General features: G+C 46.2%; 1 protein-coding gene across 3 annotated transcripts in view; it reads right to left on the reverse strand.

Moving 5' to 3' along the window:
* The window catches only part of LOC309602834 (dihydropyrimidinase-related protein 2), a 56,264-nt gene that overhangs the window by 25,814 nt on the left and 10,865 nt on the right, over positions 1-19,585 (reverse strand). Inside the window, exons 2-4 of one of the 3 annotated variants that reach the window (XM_082336844.1) lie at positions 18,472-18,635; positions 15,121-15,209; positions 13,586-13,770 (exon numbers count right to left, since the gene is read on the reverse strand). In XM_082336844.1, the coding sequence (XP_082192970.1) occupies positions 13,586-13,770; positions 15,121-15,209; positions 18,472-18,510 (313 nt within the window). In that variant the 5' untranslated portion in view covers positions 18,511-18,635. Of the gene's footprint in view, positions 1-13,585; positions 13,771-15,120; positions 15,210-18,471; positions 18,762-19,585 lie in introns of those variants that run through there. The other 2 variants (XM_082336843.1, XM_082336842.1) reach the window with 2 other exon arrangements.

Here is a 19,585-nt window from a genome sequence, read left to right on the forward strand (position 1 = left end):
CTTTAATATACCAGAGCTGGCATTCAGCCACACTGAGATGTTATGCATCCTATGAGCCGAAATGGTTGAAGCCTGTGGGGGAGAGATAACAGCCACCAGTGCATCAGGCACTCGGTGTGAAATGAAAGGGGAAGGCAAAAACTTAGAGGAATTGATTTAAAGGGAACTTTCCAAGTATGGGGAAAACAAAGTAGTATTGTTTTTAACGTAAGCACAAAAAAAATCTAAGTAGGGTAGGAGGAGTGACAGCATCAGTTTATAAAGCACTAGCATTTACTAATCACATTACTGGTCAGTGCGCTTATTAACGGTTGGCTTTAAAGATATTTTTGCTCTTTATTCAGCTGCTGTACCTTCTCACTTACTTTAAAACCACATCAACCCTCTAGCTGCACAGCACACTTAAAATGGTGCCGATCTCAGCTTTAAACAGTGGCTTTAGAAAGTGTTGCATCACATCTTGGCTTCCTTTTACAAACTCGGATACACTGTGGCTTTCTGGTCCTTAAGAGCTTTTCTGAAGCAGGGGGATATCTGCGGCTCTCGCTCAGGCCCTGAACAAGTGCCCGGTTTGAGAAGGGAGGTAGCTATTCTGCATGGGCAAGGGGGATCACACACAGAAGACTGGGGAATTTAACCAACAGCCTGCAGGATGCTTTGAGACTGAGGCCATAAAAAATCCCATATAATCTCCCTCTGGCACTTTGAAGCTCTCAAAAAAACGCAGTTTAAGAGCCATGCCTTTATATTTTTGACCCCTCGCTAAGCTCAAGAGAAATTATTGCTTCAGTGGGAGAGCCGAATTCAGCTATTAGCCTTGCCTTGAAAACAAAACTTTACTTTTTGGATGGATGTCCTCATGGGTGGGGATTAATGGGTTTTATAGCTTCCTGGTATTGTGGCATGTTCAATTTTTTTCTTTTTTGCATCCTGCTTCGTTTGAGCAGGCCTTGGCTTGCTAACAGCCCCTTCCTGCAGTTTCTATTAATAGCCCTTGGTTCCAGCTTTCCCCGTAAAGGTTTTTTTCAGCTGGTTTAATTACGTGTCATCTAAAGCATGCACGAAGTTTTTCTTGATCTTCAGCTAACGAACACCCCTACCAGGAAAGAGAAAAGCTATTTGATATGGACAATATAAACATGAATTAGGGTCAGATGTTACAAAACTTGTGTATGTAATAAAACCATGTATGCGGGGCTCCAGTTGCTATTATAAACTGCAGTTTTACACATTATTTCCTGCTCCTAGTAGCATTAAATGTGCCTATTGTTTAAGAGGAGTTTATAAGGTGAAAATCCTTAACATTTAAGCTTAACTGTTAGCAGGCAGATTTCCCCTACCCAAAACTTTAAATAGCAGCTTGATCACTATAAACACATCTGCCTTTTTAATACTACTTAATCTTCACAGCAACTGCATGTGATGAAATCTGGTGAATTTATTGAGTTGTACATTCTGTCACAAGCCATTTTATTGAGAGGTTGTAATTAAATTCAGCCCTGGTAATTGCACAGCTCCCTGCTTAGAAGTCTGGAGTTGTTGCTAGTCTATGGCTGCAGTAGTATTCTCCTGGCCCTGGTGTGAACTGGGAGTAATACTATGAAAGCGAGTGGCATAAAAGCAATATACGTGAACTGAAAGTCAGGGCCTTGACCGACCCAAGAAGCTTCACACAAGATTATCCCATAATCACAGACCTTATTTCATCCAGAGACTTCAAACTCTCAGCTAGTAAAATACTGCAATCCCTTCTACTGTTGGTTATATACCATTATGACCCTTTTACATGTCAAGAAATTGAGCTACCAAAAGCTGCCTTGTCCAGTAACAAAGTTGTTCGAAAGTCAAGCCTCCCAGCAACAAGACCTCTGCTTGAAGTATTGAAACACAGCTGCCAGCTCAGCGGCTCTGCTTCAATTTAGGCTAGAGAGAGACCTCAGCATTTCTTCTGAGCTCAAAAATCCCAAATCAAGTAACCTAAAAGAGCCTCACATCTCATATGTTCTGATTTCATACCCAGTTCTTCCTCTAAACCACACTCCAGGTCATGTTTTTGATCTAGGACAAGAAAGGATAGCTACAAGATTGCTTTTAAGGTTACCATTTCATGTATCTGACGTACCTAAGCTGGTACACTTGAAGGTAATGAAAAGTCAAATGAAGAATTTTCTTAACATCCTGGATCCAGGAATCAGATTTCAGCTTTGTATATTTCTGGGGATTTATTCCCACATTATTTTACTGTTGTTGGGCTTTTTTCCCCAAGAAAAGATACTGAAATATAGATATTGTTCTGAAGAGTAACAACGCTCTGCACAAAATAGCATTTACCATGCTAACACAACTACACAAGGACTGTTTGCTTGTATGTGTCTGCCAAACTAATAGAAGAAAAGGCAGGCTAAAGGACATCGCACGTTGTCCTCTGTCAGTTTAGATCCAGTTTATTAGACTCCAAGCAGAGAATCAGAAGCTGGACCAGGCTCAGAAGAATTAGACATATCCGTGCTACACTGATTACATTTTCAGACTGCAGTGTTCTGTTATTCCCTCACTGATGTCATATAGATATTTCACTTGTCTTTTCCACCGATTAGATCCAAAATCTGATTAATAATTTAATGCCAGCTGGACATAAATGTAAAGAATAGGGGTCTGTATGTCCAAACAGTAATTAATAACCCTCTTCAACAGCTGAAACGGCTATATATTTAGATCAGATCAAATAAGGCTCCATTTCTTTACAGTCCAGGTTTATTGTACATCCAAGCTATGCCTGTACCTCAGGAGGTCACCATGACAGAGGAGGTGGGGAGCCAAGTTCAAAAGAGATATTTAAGTGATTCCAAGATTTATTCTTTCTTTTAGGCATATTCCACACTTGAAGCCCACGAAAAAAAGTACACAGGACTTCAAAGACTTCCATATAAATTGGCCTGTAAACCTTGAGGGAATGGGATTGAGAAAACGTCTGTTTGTAGCCATGGATTTCAAGTCAAGGCAAAACACAACTATAACAACACATCCAAGGGGCAAAAGTTTGATCAGAAACAAGAGGACAAAAGATCAAGTGCTGTAAGCCAGTTCTGTCCCTCTCAGGTCAGCGGAGATATATGCTGCCCGTCAGGCTTTTTCCACTAGCCGGGAAGCTGCAACAATTCTGGATCTGCATCGTCACCGAGACCAGATTCTGGCTTCTCAGCTTCATTTTATTGGCCATGGTTGTCTCAGGGGGGCGTTGGAGATGAAGAGGAACACAACTGCAGGACGGGAGTTTTTACACCAGAAGTTTGTGATGGTTCTGAGAGGGCTTTATGTTTTCAGGACTAGAAAGATGAATTTTTTCCCCAACAAAATAAACTAAATGCAAAGAGTTCCGATTCTACAGAATCACTTTTTTTAACAACTTGTGAGGGAAATGGGCAGGGGGTGGGGCGGGGAAGATCTGCTTGGCGAACCTGTCCTTTCCCTCTGTGTACTTGCCGTATAAACATCTCCCGTCGCTGGACAAGGACCAGACATTTCCTCTTCTCGTGGCTGCGATGAAGTGACATCACGCTTTGAGGAAGAGGTTTTCGTCAATCACCATCATGCCACTGCCACTGCTGGGAAGACACTGAGAGTCCCCATTCTGTTCTCAGTTAAACCACTGACTTTGATGACTGTCAAACAGAACTATAGACAAGGAAGCAAGGACTGAATCAGACCCAAATGTCCATGTGTCCGCAGAGAAAATTAGTAGGATTTGATGCGGAGGTGCAGCAGAACCTATTTTCTAACAAACCTGTTGTAGGACAGAGATCAAGCAGCACATTCACCTGTCAATTTTCTGACTACACCTAGCCATCTGCTAGTTTTCTATCAACTTTGTAAGGCTAATATTGCCTGCAAAAATAGCTATGGAAATTGCTGTAATAATAACCTGTAGGAGGCCCTAACTAGATCATCCTTAGTTTAAATAGGAATTCTGTGACACAGTCCCCAGCTGCCGAATTTCCTTCCTCCCGGTCTGAAATAGCCCTGTCCGGCCTCTGCAGCAGTCTGGTATCTTCCCAGGCCCATGAAACCCCCCCTTGTTTGGGGGCACAAAGCCCCATGTTTGCAGTAGAAAAGGATGCACTCCTGGGCATCACCTGATCTGCCCAACCCAAAGGTGGACACTAAGCCTGTGGCTCTTCCAATCCAGGACCCCTACAGCAAACTGGTTAGGAAAACTCGTACATACAAGACGCCGCCTTTTCTTTTTTCCATGCGCTATGCTTTTACAGGCAACTCTTACATTCTAGAGCTCAACTTAATTTCCTGTCTCAAACACGAAAGCCAGACTGATCAACAGCCTGAAGTGCCCCTGGATCCATGCTGTGGGCCAGCTCGGTGTGAGTCATTTCCATACAGCTGCCATTTTCCCCTCTTATAGAGCGTTTGCATAGCAAAAGAACAAACTGCTTCACAAAGCAGCAGAAGCAAACTCTGGTCTTGGTAGCATGGCCTAATTCGACTTCACGTACCAACATCCTGCACATGTACAGCTACCGTTGTGCTACAAAGACTTTACAAAACTTTTTCAATTCACAGGGGATAAAGAGTCCCTGCACATCAGTCTGAAAAGTACTTTGTTACCCCATTAGCAGCTGAACTCTTCTCTTTGGACACTAATACAAATCCTGAGAAATCTTAGCTGAAATAAAGAAAAGTCTGTTGGGAAGTATCATTAACTGGCATGCATTTCTGGAATGAGATTTTTGAAGCAATATTGGGTTACACTATCTCTTGTTGTGCTATGCTTTGGGAACTTGCCCCCTTCTCCTTTGCACAAAAGCAGTGCTGTGTAATAATACAGGATGGTTCTCAAGGAACTCCTTTACCAGCTCACTTTGCCCGTAGGCTGTGCCAGGGAATTTCATTCATATGTAAAACACCACAAAGTCCCCCAGATTCCAAAAATATACACACTGCACATATGTAACTGCTTTCAGGAACAAAGCAATCTGGTGAAAATATGCCCTAGAAGTGGTCAGGAAGGGGAACTTCCAAAAGCACGGCCCTTTTTCATGGGCTTTGAAAATTCCCAAGAGATTTCCCAGTTAACATTTGCATGTTAAAGCCTAACTGTTCCTCCTATTACTTAAAATAGGCTTTCAGGACCCAGGAAGCCAAAAGATCCTTACACACACAGGGCTCAGCTAGGTCTCTCCCTCACACAGGGTTTTTCCTTTTATTCGTATCGTGACAGTAACCAGAGGTGGGCATCACGAGCTGCAGGGACTGGGTGTCTGCATCTGCATGGATCCCAGCTGGGAGGGACAGGGACTATCTCATTGCTCAGTGGCATTCAGTGTTTCACGTGTCAGGCTCTCAGGCAGCTCTACATAAAAATAATCACTTTGTACTTATTATATGAGGGTCTCGGTGCACTTAACTCGTTTGAATTAAAGCTTACAACCCCTCAGCAACAAAGCCAGCTCCCATTATGGACAGCTAGCAACTAGCATGGAGAAATTAAATGACACAGCCATTGTCACAGAGGTAGTCCTAACACTAGCTGTAGCGTATCAAGGAAAGAAAAGAGTGTTTTCCCAGAAGCCGTAACTCTGAAGTGCCCATCACCGCATTCCTTTTAAGCGCGCATGGCTTCCATGGGAGTTAGGGTTGTGCAAAGATGCAGGCACAGCCCCAAGTTGGTAACAACTGGCAATTTATAAGCATGATTAAAGTATGCTAGACAGGAGGAGCTAATTTGTATTCCTTAAACATTTCTCCCTCTTACCAGAAAGATTAAAACAAATCCAGTTTCTAAGAAACAGATGGAATCTATGAACTGAAGGCATAGTGACTGAAGGAAAGATGGAAAGAGACTCTGCTGATCCAAGATGTCAAATTTCACTCTACAGACAGCGCTTGCCCAAATCCACTCCAAGTGAGAAATATCGCATTTAGTTTTAGCCATCACTTCTTTCAGGCATCACTCGCTGCCCTCCCCTGACACGCAAGGCTAATTCCCCATGTGGAAAGTTAAAAGTTCCTGTCTGACAAGGATGGTTTCTGCTGAGTCAAGCTCAGGGGAAGGTAAAAGAAGCCAAGCGATTGAACACTGGTAGGAAGGCAAAAATACGTGCCCAGAAAAACGAGGTAAGAAAAGAGCTGGAGGCACCATTTCCTGCAGTTTCTTTTAAGACCTTGTCTCAACTTGAAGGTGATTAAGACAGGTTATCTAGCAAGATTTAACACACATGCCCTGAAAACCTATCACAGACAGCTAATGATGTTACATTAATGGAGGTGGATAATTGTATTTTATTTTTTTAAGATTGCTTTTCCATCTACCGTAGACAGGCTTTAGCTGGAGGACCCAACTTTTACACCTGCACCCTTCAAAGTATCACATGCATTTTCCATTGGTGTAAGGAGCTATATAAGACACACCACATTGGTGATATCTGTTAGCTCTTTACTTCTCCTGTGTGTCATCCATAAGGCATGGGACTTGGGGATGAGGGCACTGGACACGTGAAAGCAAGAAAAGCATTTAAAAACGGCATTTCAAATGAAAGAACATGAACTCTTCTCCATGCAGGGGGAAAGCAGCACTACTGATCCCAACCACTGTATGGAATAAGAGGTATTAAGTGCTATTGCATAAACAGACAACACTGGTTATTTCTCCTGAGTGGGTGCCAAATCCCTCTTTTTGGATGCATGGAAAAATCTAGGTCAGTCACATCTGCAGGAAGACGACCACACTTGTCAGTGGTGTTGCCATTTCAACCTTCATTTGTTCATCACTAAACCAGAGTCTCCAGCACGTGTGGAACAGTCTCCATTCACTCCTTCCTCTGCAGTGACAGGGGTGGAGCGGGTCCAGAGCAGAACGGGGCAAAACAGAAATGGAGCAAGTGCCCCACTCACCTGCTGTTGAAAAAAATCAGCGTTGCCGAAGAGACAGAAGGCTGGGAGAGGAGCAAGGGCCAGGATCCACAGCAGCTCCGGGGAAGGCAGAAGATGGGAAAACAGGAAAAAGTCTACTGATTGACTTACACACAAGCCACACTGGACTGCCGTGGTTTCACAGGACTCCAGTCCAAAACCAGACGCTGCTGATTTCACCTTTCAGCACTAAGAAGGAAAGATGGCCCAGCTGGTAGGCAGTCATCAGCCTGAATATCCGACAGCCAGGGTTAAAGACACTATCGCACCACAGGCCTCCTGCATAACCTCAGGCAAAGCTACACAGCTCCTAAAGTCCTCCTTTATTCCTCACAGGAGCCTATTCTCTCAGCAGCAAAGAGATGACAAACAATAGCTGCAGCCCAAAGGAAAAAAAAAAAAAATAAAATGCACACAATAACACACAACGTATGTTCAGGACTGAACAGCTGTTTCCTTCTGTGCTAACTGGCAAGAGACATCAAGGGCTTGGCAGCCTCGGTTCGTTCACTTCCAACGAGACCCCTTTGGAAACTCCATCAGAACAATAGAGGAGATCCCATCCAGCAGAAAGGCAGCATCGCAGGGATGGCTGGAAGCAGAGCCGGCCCCAGCAAGGCAGGCCGTCGTCCGTACAGTAGCTGCACACACTACTGCAGGCAGAGATGCCTAATGGACTTAGAGGGGTTTAAAAGCTTGAAACGAGTAGCTCGCAACGGGGGAGTGCCCATCTCTGTTTACGGACTGACTTTCTCATTAATGATTTTAAGCCCGCTCTGAATGAAAGCAACAAACACATCAGCAGGAAGCTGGGAGTCAGCGAAGCGAACAAGATTTAGCGTGAATCAGTGCAGAGGCTGAAGAGTGGGGGGGTAATAAAAGGCACCGAGGGGAGCTGGGGAGAGGAGAGAAAGGGCCGGAGGGACTCTGCACTCCTGTGTGGTAATGTCGTTCTCTTAATAACAGAGTTCAAGGAAGCCTCTACCCATATAAATCACCAATAATCTTTTATACAAGCAAGTGGACATTTTCATCATATTTCTAGAGAATTAAACATTTCTTTGGTGCAGAAGAAGCACCGCCAGCTGCTAGAAAGTGAAACACGCCATGCACCCCAATGCAGCCCATCTGAAGTGCCAGCCCCTAGCCACACAGTTCCTCTTTTATCTCTGCTACTGGGTGCAAAAAGAAACAAAATTCAGGCTGGTGTCTGCGGAATAATGCAGGGCTGTGTACACACAGCCACAGAGACTTGGTGAGACACTGCAGCTCTGTGGTCACTGCCCTTGGACTCAAAACGCTTGGGTTTATACTTCCAGCTCGGCCGCAAGTTACTGCACAACCACTGCTGTGCCACCTCCTTATGCGTCTCTGTTTCCATCCTCCTCCTTTGCCCACCATTTAGACTCTTGCTGTCTTTCAGGATAGGGCTAACCCTGATAATATAAAAGAGCAGCACCCAGTAGGGTAGAATATGATCCAGTCTTCACTAGTGGGTCTAAATACCCCCCCATGCCAAGTTGCCCTTGCCCCAAAACACTGCCTAGCCCTTTTCTAAACTCTAATCTAAGCTCATGTTGCAGTTTAGACTCTGATCTCCTTTAGGGCACCTCCATTCTCCCAAGTCATGCTCAGTTCAAAAACTGAGAGGCGAGGAAGAACACTAGATTGGAAACATTTCCTTCTAGCAAGGTGGTGATCTTCAGGATGACCTGGGAGACCTGGTGTCAACTCACCACAAATTTGATCGGCGCTAAGCAGCTAACACACTCCTGAAAACCTCTGCCACCCTGCACACGAGCTCTCTCTTTAACAGCAGGGTAAAGCATTAGGAAGCAGACTGCAGCCCATTCGAAGTTCCCCTTCATTTTCTGAACCTCCCAAGACACAAAGGCTCATATCCCTACCATACATTCTCCATGTTATTAGGATAACTGCTAGTCAAGTTCAAAAGGCAGCTGGCTTCCAAGTCACCAAGCCAGAAAGAGCTATAATTTCTCTCACTGTAATTTCTCGCTATGATTATAACAGTGGTTGACTGAGTCAACACAGGCAATGTCAGCAAGCGATTTCACCCCAGGACAGCAGATACCCAGGAAGAAGCACAGTCTTCGGGGGGGGGGGGGGGGGGGGGGCTGAAATGTGTGTGGGAGCTGGCCTGAATAGATGCAGTTCTCAGGACATTAAACAGGCTATAGAATCAGAGAGCCAGTAAATATACACAGCTGAGCTTCATCCTTTCTGAAGGGTTAGGAGCAGAGAAAGGCAACCCTGCCTCGACTGAAATCAAGGGGAGTTTTACCATCGATTTTGACAGGGATTTCACCCATCACAGTTAATAAGCAACCAAACCATCACAAGACTTGGAAAGACCACCTTGTTCTTAGCAGTGATATCTTCCTTCTCTAACAGCGCCAGGGACTGTTTTATATCCTAGGGCATCAACCTATCTCAAGCTGGGACAATAAGGGCTCAAAAATGCCATCTTTAGCTCAACAAAACCATGGCTCCATGGGCTCCATGGATGAGAAAGAGCCTCTTGTAAAGGACAACTTCAGACGGAGTCCTTTTCCAAAACTCCAGAAGGACTGTTCTCTTTCCATGGAATACAGGGGAGCTTAGGGAAGCTACCCTGAACAAGCTGGAGCCTATCTAGTACTCCTCTCTCCTCCAAAGTCTTCTGCAGATCATCCTGGAATCCTCCCTTCAACTTAACACCCAAACGCTGCATTCTGACATTTTAAAAGGGCGAATATCCGAGTTTTTTCCAGCGTAATGTTATGTTATCCTATACCATGCACAGTGCTGTTCACCCTCGGCTGACATACCCACACTGATACTGTTTGAAGGTAGAGACGGAGAAAGGATCACGAAAATTGCTGTTTCAGAAAAACAATCATATCACAATATGTCATTTCACCTTTCAGCTCTGCACAGCAAGACCAACTGTATTTTTTCATACGTTAGCAGAGTCAGCTGGAGTCTTGCCTTTGGCACTGAAGAGGGTAGAGACAGAAGGATCATAGCTGGAATTCCTGTTCAGATGGCCGCCGTGGAACGAGTAGCTAGAAAAAGAAATCAGCCCTAACTCCTGAGTGAAGCAACCTAGAGGAGGGCTCAGGAAAGCAAGGACTGGAGAGCCCTATGGGAACAGAGCTGATGTAGAGCAGAAAAGAGCTACTTCAGATCATCACCGCCAGCCACTCTCCCTCATTCCAGCTGACCAGTGGATGAGTTGAGAAGCACAGGATTGGAGCCACATCTGCTTCCCACCAGGATAAATCTCCATTGGTTCTGCACAGAAAATGGGGCTACTCCCTTTGATACCAGTGGAGAGTCGGATTCTCCTATCTCTGATGCTGTAGTAGTGAATTTACTTTAAAGGGGAACGGAAGTAAATGAGAACAGGGCTTGGAAACAATAGGTTACATTCTTGAACTCCTGTGTGCTTCCCTTGGATGTGTTTGCCATGAGAATTAAAGGAACAACATTGAATTTGATCTGAGCTGAAAATGAAGTTCATTGAAACCAAACCAGACATACAGGGTGAATTCCTGGCACTGCTGAGGTCAATGACAAAACTCTCCGTTACTTTGCCAAAGCCAGGATTTCACCCACAGTTTTTATAAAACCAACAATCAATAGAAACCTCTCCAAGATTCTTGTTTTAATTTCACTGAAAAATGTACATAAAACAAGTATTTCCCTACAATGACTGTAAACAGCCTTAAAGTGCCCTCCTGCATGAAAATGTGAAACAAGTTGAGGCATGAAGCCGACTAATCAGTTTTCTTGCCCAAAACGAGGGCTATGTACAAAAAAGAAAAACGGATGGAGTAAACGTATTTGTAAATAAATAATACAAAGTTTGCTTAAAGCACAAATGAAGAAACATGGGTGTTTTTTTCCACAAAGCTCACATCCATGATGCTAGCTTTTCCAAAAAAGCCTGAAGAAGGGAGGCACACAGCTAGACACATTTCCATGAGAGGAGGATATTCTCTTTTGAAAAGTCCCAGGCACGGTATTTAAAATATACAACGACATAAACATTAGCGTGTCATTTTCAGGCTGCAATTTGTCTGTGATATTATGAATCTAGCTCACTAAACATTGTCCTATTTATCATAAAAAGAAAAAATGCTGCAATCAACCACGACTCCCACCTGCTTTGGCAGAAACCAAAGGCCACCCACCAAGAGCATGTTCACGAGGGCAGTTCTGCATGCTTCCTTATGGAAAAACATTTTTGCAAATGGTATAATTTTGCTAAGAGGAGAACAGCTGAGCTGACACAGAGCAGAGTCACCAAAGCTTTGAAGTCTAGTTGGATTATTTATCCTGCTTTCCACTGTTCAGCTCCAGTTGCTGATGCCCACCCATCAGAAATGTCTCTCCATCATCCTAAGCAGCCCAATTACTGTCCTTGCTGCTACGCTTTAGGAAGATGGTTTTTGTTCAGAGATGATTGTGTATTTTGGTATCCTAATCCCAGACGCTCAGGAAGGCAGTAAGGTCAAGTTTAGCCACCGGCATCCTCTACATGGTTTGCCCACAGTCACAATCTACATTGTGCTGATTTTTCACAGCTGTAAAATGAGAAGTTATAAAACAGGGGACTCTCCTCCAATTTCCCTAACTCAAAGATGTGTTATGAACACCATTAGTGAGATATTCAGATACTACAGTCATAAAGGTGATATACATCTACACATACACGGAAAAGTCCAAGCACTTCTGAAGCATGAGGCCCTGCATAGGTAAAATTAGGCAGCCAAAGTAAAGGGCTACTTTAGAAAATTTTGCCTAAGCAATTTCTGCTTAAAATGTTTTAAAAAGTGCCATTGGGGGAAATAGTGCTGGTAAAAGCCCAGATGCAGATGACAGAGAATGTTACTTTGATCTAATTCAACTTAACAAGGAAGAACAAAATGGTAATTCAAGTGTGAACCAGGTGTACTAATAACAAGGGAACAACCAACGAAACAAAGTCAATGAACTAAAGCTGAAAAGCAAATACCATTTTGGTGTTATTAACTTGACAGCAAAGATTTGAAGAAAAACTGGATATTAGTATGCACACTGAGATCATCCACAGCTACACTCTCGCTTTACATTCTCTGTATGCGTGAGGTTATCTTCATACACAAACTTCATACTCTAAAGTGATAACATTATGAAAAATAATTTCCCAGCTTCTTTTATGGTTATTTATTTGAAGCATTAGACCAAGTTCATAGGCCAGACACACCTATTTGCAAGGTCCAGACCCAGAAAAAGATTTGTTTCTGAAACACAGACAGTCTAGCTGTGTTGGACCACTGGCTCCCACTCCCAACCTCCATGTCAATCAATCCGAGTCCACCCACCAGGCCAGGGATCAAAGATTGCTCATAACCATCTTCTAAGAGATGAGGATGTTCTACTCCATAAGGAGTACGTTTGAACTGAGGAGAGTTAGGCCGATTCCTGGCTGTGCCTAAGATCTCTTTATATTCCTGGATTGGACAATAGACGCTAGTACCTGCTCTGAACCATGCTCTTTTATTTCTCTGTACCTTAACTCCCCTCCTGTGAAATGGCAGCCCCTCAGAGTACATGAAAGAATGCAAGATGCTCAGATATTGTATCACTTTACACCTTTATCCTTGATTCCCATATGCAGCAACAGACTCCAGGGCGCCGTGTTACAGTTTACACGTGATCAGCTGCACTGCAACAGAGGTTTTTATTTTTTTTCTCTAGCTCAAACAAGGTTAACAACAACGACTCACTTATGGAGTTTTGAGGTCCTGGCTCTGACAAGCCAAGCATCTGTAGCCAATGCAAGCGGGGACAGATAGCCTGGAAGTCATTGATGAGGCATTTTAGAGCCAGAGTGGAACACCATGGGTGTCTAATCCTGGTGTCAGCAGAACAGTCCGTCAGTCAGTCTGTCGGTTTATTTTGAGATATTTTCATTTCCCGATTTCTCTCTTTCTCCAAAACAGGATATGAGCACAGAAGGAACAGCGTTAACAAAAATCCTGTGCTAAAGCTGCGTACATAAGTGGACATGTGCAAATTCTTAAATAAGCGGCCCAGTTTTCAAAGACACGTAGTACAATGGCATCAAGCTTCTGGGTGTGAACCATACGATGGACATCTATCCATCCCCAGACAACCCTGTATGAAGTACCTCTTCTTCCTCTCTCTGTACATGCAGCAAGTGCTGTTCCAGAAAGGTTGAACTCTATAGATGAAAGAGTACAAGCCTCTCGGAGTCACAGACATCACGGAGAAAGGGAACCGAGGCACAGGGATGTGGAGAATCTGCTGCTCATACTGGAACCAGAGGTCAAAGTGACACTGGTTTCACTAGGAGCAGACCCAAGAATCCGGCAAAGTCACACAAGTAGCAAGGTAAATCCTGCCAACATAGAAGACAAGACTGAAATGACGGACAGCTGCAAGTTTTGGAAATCCTGGGGTCTTGGATTTTCCACCCCCTTTCCCACCGCTACACAAGCTTTTCTCAGCAACCTGGACAGACATCAGAAATCCTCCACTGCCAATACCTGGTCCCAAATATCACGTGACTTACACAGCCCACAGTCTCTGTACTTATCTGAGAAAGAAAAAAAGTAAAGCTTTCTTGGTAGAGAAAAAGCAGCCAGCTTACTGATCATGGTGGTGCCCCCAGCCAGTGCAGCCTTGGTCCCTTGGAAGAAGTCATCTGCAGATGTCATCCCCTGTTCCGGCATCTGGAAGCGGGTGTGAACGTCAATCCCTCCAGGAATCACCATCCTGCCATGGGCTTCAATAGTTTTCACTCCCCCTGGCACAATCAGATTCTCTCCTATTTGCCTGGGTAAAAGCATTTCAAACAGCAAGTCAGACACAAACATCAGACAAGGCAAACAGCCTGTAAACACACACCCTTGTGCTACTTAACCTGGCTAGTGTCTTCTTTTTCCTTATAAAGCCACATACAGGATCAGCATGCCAAGCTGATAATATTTTATGCTTCCCCTTGAAGCAGCTGCATAATTGGGAGCAAAGTGTGCAATTACTTCAGGACCTCGGGGCGATGTTAGGCTTAATAGGAAGGAAAAGAAGGAGCCATGCCGGCAGACAGCTGGAGAAGGGACCATGCCGATAATCAGATGATGGCTGCACCAAACACAGCAAGAGCCTTGCGAGCAGCTTTACTGGGACCGGACTGGGGTTGCCAAGTGGCAGTTCGACACTTGATTCTAGCTATCTAACAGCGATTTAGATGTTAGTATCGTTCTGGGAACGCTGGAAGAATTTTTGCCTCTATATTATCTACTTTTCTTTCACGCATAAATATTATGTAGTCCCTGCACAAATATAAACCCATGCAGATACCGGTTACCAAATTCCTGATGAGATCCCCAAAGCCCTCTCCAGTCTAGTTCTTCACAGACGTATTTTTAAAAATGCAATAGTGGATGACACATTGCAGTTAATTAGCTGTCTTTGCCTGGCCCCTTTAACTTTTAAGCTTGATTAACAAAGCACATGGGCTGACCGTTTAGCCAGAACAGGAAAATTCCTTGTTTGTAACCTCGGGCTCATCCATTTTTTCCTAAGAGTAATTTTCCAGAGAAATCTGTAATATATTTAATGTGCCAGAAACGCATGTTTCAGGACTGAAAACACAGAAGCATGCTGGAAAGAGATCTGAACCTCAATCCTTCAACTACAGGAGCATTATTAACTTTAAGGGGGTTTAGATTGATCCTGGTATCATAGAATGACAGAAGACATCGCTGCAAGAGACCTCAAGAGGTCACCTAAGTCCAGCCTCCTACCCTAAACCAGAATTTACTGTATTAGGATGCTGAACTCTGGATTCAAAGTATCTTAAGTCATAACTCAGTAAAATGTTACAACACAGATAACTTCAAACATACGTGTCATCTCAGCATGGGGCTATTCACATGGCTAAAATTAAGCACATGTAAGTACCTCCTTTGACCCACACTTTAATAACAGTGGGGGTTTGGCCCATTTGTTTATTTAATCCAACACCTTGTTTTTAAAGTTCCTCCGTCCAACACCGGGATATAGGTGAAACATTAATTTTTCATTGCAATTTAATACAGCGCACTGAGACTAAGTTATTCCTTGCTAATCTGCAATACATTTCTGTACATTTCCAATCGCAACACGGTATCGGGCTTCACTTACTTTATCAACCCATCTTCCATGTAAATGTCTGCATAAAAAGACTGGTCGTCATTAACTATTTTACCACCTTTGATCAAAAGACGATCGCTCTGCAACAAAGAAGCATAGAGGAATACATAATTATTCTGTGAGAAGGCTGACAGTCTGCAGTGTCACTTCAGAGATAAAAGAGACGGAAACAACCTCTGCATTATTCAAAAGTGCATGTCAAAACGCGAGTCAATTGCTGCACTTTCAACTGGAAAGATAAAATATTTTATTTCAGCTGCAAGTCCTTTCATCACACCAATGATCCAAAAAAAAAAAAAAAAATCAGAACGGAAAAGGAGTTGATTTCCAGCGGGCTTGTCTAGTTGGCAGCTTCCCTCATACCTGCAGTCTGCCACCGTCACCTACAGCAAAAGCATTAAATAATACTCCGAGGGATGCGTAAGAGCCGCATCTCTATTTTTTCTGCCTTGGTCGTATGCAAAATTTCCTATATGCACCCACAGACTGGAGTCACCCCTGGGCTAACTGTGAGTCACCGGCTGTCAGGGAAAGGGACCAAAAGTCTGTTGCCAGGGCTTACACAACACAAACAAACTCATTTTGTCCAACTTGGTGATGTTTCGATGCGGTGGATACTTTTACTGCCTTCCCGGAGCACTACTGCATAATCAGATGGAAATAAGCACACATTAGCAAATTAAGTTTAAGAGAAGGATTTAAAAAACGGTTATTAAAATTCCCTCCAATTAGAAGACAGTTTGGCAGGAACAGAAAGGTAATTGTAACGAGGCAGCTATCAAGCGATGTGCTTTTATCCCAGCCCAGGTTACATCTCGCTTTTGCGAGATTTTAGGTCAAAAACAAATTTCTCTTTTTTTTTGCAGTGGTCATAAACAAGAGTGAAACACATTCTACAGAGCTCTGGATGGGGAGGAAAGTTAAACGTGACCGCTACGTTCCCCTGGTTCCTTCATTCCCTACGTGACAGATGCATACATTTAAAGCAAAGCACGTACACGTTATCCAGCGTTCCGTTTAAACCACATACACCTTGGCCCTTACATCTTCACATGTACGTACTCTGATTCTCTTTCCTCCTCCCAAAAACGGCTTTGTAAGAGAACAAAGCTATACCAGAGCAGCATGGCCAGGCTGGTGAAGCCAAATGCTGATTCAAGAAGGGGTAGAAAGCCGGACTTTAACTTGGCGGTGCCTTGAACTTATAGCAAATACATATAGGACAGTGACAGTGATGCTCAGGGCCCTAATTTTGAGCTGGGACTCCGCTGGTCCATCAGAAGAATCAGGCATTTTCCTAAAGAGCTTGTAATAAAACTGAAGAGTTGGAGCACCCGATTCTCAACTGACACAAGCTGACGTGCCTCTTTTAATGCCAAAAGGGCTACGTGAATTGCATCAGCTACTGATTTACACCATTATATCCATCTTTTATATAACTGCTAAACATCTATGAGATGTTAAGTGTCTCTCCTTCGCCCTCCTTTTCTTCCTTCTCCTTCCTCCTACTGCTGCAATGGAAAGTTTCCCTGAATAATGCCACCAATTTAAAAAACAAAGAAAGAAAACCCCAAGATTTAAATTTAGGATCTGCTGTGAATGCCAATAAGCCTGAATGAATTAACTTGGGGCGTGAAAAACCCACTTGTCTTTCAATGCCAGCCTCTACTGCAAACTGTCCTACATGTTTACCATTTCCAGAAACACTGCAGTATTTATGCCCACCTCTAGTGCAGATTCCTTCTGCTATTAAAAAAGCCGGCTACTATTGAAATTGGTTAGTTTGGCCATCAATGTCACTGACAGCCCCTAATGCACGGGGCATCAATTAGGAAAGAAGAAAAAATATACGTATATATATAGTGAGCAACAAAAATGCAGCCTGGACCGTTTTAATGATGCTCTGAACGCTCCTGCTAGTAAACAGGTCTCCTGCTGCAGCCGAACGGCAGGCTCTGAGATCAGTGCGAATCCTTCTGCTCATTTCAACCACCTTGGAGACAAAAGCGCACGCAGTTTGCAACCGTGCGAGGGCCTGCCACGAAAGCTCTATCTATTTACCCTACTGAGGCAGTCAAAACAGGACAGCTAGACATTGATGATCCTCCTTCTTCAAGCCTTAGTCTCGGTAGATCAATTCTGCGTTTATACAACAGCAAATAAGACCAGAATCTGATTTTTTTCTATCCCTTATCTTTACAAGAGATGTGTGCATTGGGTGCACACACCATAAATCAGAGCGTTCAGTCGTAAGAAAAATGCGTCATACTACTTTTGGCCCATGACAGCAATTCAGCAGTAACCTTCATCGTTATTTAAACGTCGGCATCTTTTTAAACTCTCTACCATTGGACTCTTGGAGGGAAACTATTCCCCCCGCCCCCCCCCCCCCAAAAAAAAAAGAGGATGCTGCATTTATCACATACCAATTTTGTGCATCCTCTGCATTTCCTAAGCATCATTTAAAACGTAACCGTACAGCCCAGCGGCTCCTGCAGAAATGTCACACCTCAAAGCTCTATTTCCGAGCTCACTTTTCTGCCTGCGAGGCTGAGGAAGGAGGACTAGGATGGGTGTGTCCGTGGGGCTGCGAGAAGGAGCCGCTGCCAGTAATGAAAAACTCAGTGTCAAAAAAAAAAAAAAAATAAATGGCTGCAACAGTCCGTTAGATGCGAATATCTTGCCTTACGTAATGAAAAGTTAATATCCTCGGATCTGCGATACCTGCCCTAAATCGGCTCCCACAATAAGGGAATGAAGGGAGGGGTTTATATAACGGCTCCTTCCCTTTTCCCCCAGGATTGCATCGAGGAGCGGACTGAAACGTGCGCGTTGCGAGAAGCTTCTTGGGGAAGGAGAGGAAACCCGGCTCCATCCCCAGCGCAGCCCGCCGGGGCGGGGGGCTCCGGCCGACACCCCCCCGCCCGGAGCCGCCCTTTGCCGGGCTGGGGCAGGAGGGCGACGGGGGGGGGCTCTACCCCCATCCACCCCCCCAGCCCGGGCACGCAGCCGGCAGCCAGGGCAGCCCCCCCCGCCCGGAGGTGCCGCTGTCCCCGCCGCCCTCCCGGGGCCGCTGACACCCGCCGGGCGACGCTGATGAAAGGCGGCCCCCGCTCCGCCGCCCACCGCCCGCTCCGCATCCCGCCGCTCCCGACCCCGCCTGCAGCGGCGGGCACCCCCGCGCCCCCCCGGCGCCCGGCCGCGCCGCAGCGCGGGAGGCGCTGCGCGGGAGCCTGATCCCGTCCCCGGCCGCAAACCCCTGCATCGCCCTCCGGCACACAAAGGGCTTCGTCCCCGCACCCCTCCCCCTCCCCCGCCTTTATTCCCGTGCGCTCAACTCACCGTGATCCGTGGGATATTTTTCTTCCCCTGATAAGACATCTTGGGAAATCACTCCCCAATTTATTTATTTAATGGTTTTTTTTTTTTTTTTTTTTTTTTTGGAGAAGCGGGGCGGCTGCTGTATCGCTATTGTCTCCCGTGCAGCAACTGCTCCCCGACCTCCCCTCCACCGGAAAAAAAAAAAAAAAAAAAAAAAAGAATAAAAATAAGTCTCCCGAGCCCAAATCAATGCGATCACAAGGAAGGGGAGCGGGGGGTCCGCCGGGGAGGGCGCGGCGCGGCGGAGAGGCGAGCCCTGCTCTCCGCAATGGCAGGAAGGGGAGAAGCAGCCACCCCTGCGCGTCTCCCTTTCTTCCCTCTGCCCGGAGCCCAGCCCAGCCCAGCCTAGCCCGGCCCAGCCTAGCCCGGCCCGGCCCAGCCCAGCCCGGCCCAGCCCCGGCCGCGCAGGGAGGGGGCGAGCGCCGCCAGCAACAACAGCGGCGGCGGAGCGGCGGCGCATGCGCCGCGGGCCGCTCCCGTCCCTCTCCCCGGCGGGGGGGGAGGGGGGCGCAGCTCGGGGCGCCATTGGCTGAGCGCCTGGCGGGGATGCAAATGAGAGGCGGCCGCCGTGCAATGGGGAGAGGCGGCGGCGCTGATATGCAAAGCGGCGCAGGGGGGACGTCACTGCGGGCGCGGGGCCGCGCGCGCCGGGCGGCGGCGGCGGCCGCGGAGGCGGGGGGGAACCGGACGCCCCCCGCCGCCGCCGCCCGTTCCCCCGCGCGGCCGCGGGCCAGGCTGCTGCGAAGCGGCGGGGGAGAGGAGCTGCTGCGCGATGGGGGCGGGGGGGGACGCGGGGCTGCTGCGAAACGCCCCCCCCCCCCCCCCCCCCGGGGTCTGCGGACAGCCGCCTCCGACCCCCGGCGGGGCTGCGAGCCCAGCGGGAGGAGAGGAGGCTGCCCGCGGAGCGGTGCGCTGGGAAACGCGCTGCCCTCCATCTTCTTTGTCCCACCCCGCCTTTCCTGGCGCTAGCGGAGCAGCAAGCTGTTGGGAAGCATTAGCGAATTGCGGGGGGGGGGGGGGGGAATAAGGTGGAAGCCACTGCCGGCCCTTTGATTTCCCAGCACGTCAGACACGC

The sequence above is a fragment of the Platalea leucorodia genome (assembly GCF_965183815.1).
Source record: "Platalea leucorodia genome assembly, chromosome: Z".
NCBI classification, from domain to species: Eukaryota; Metazoa; Chordata; class Aves; order Pelecaniformes; family Threskiornithidae; genus Platalea; species Platalea leucorodia.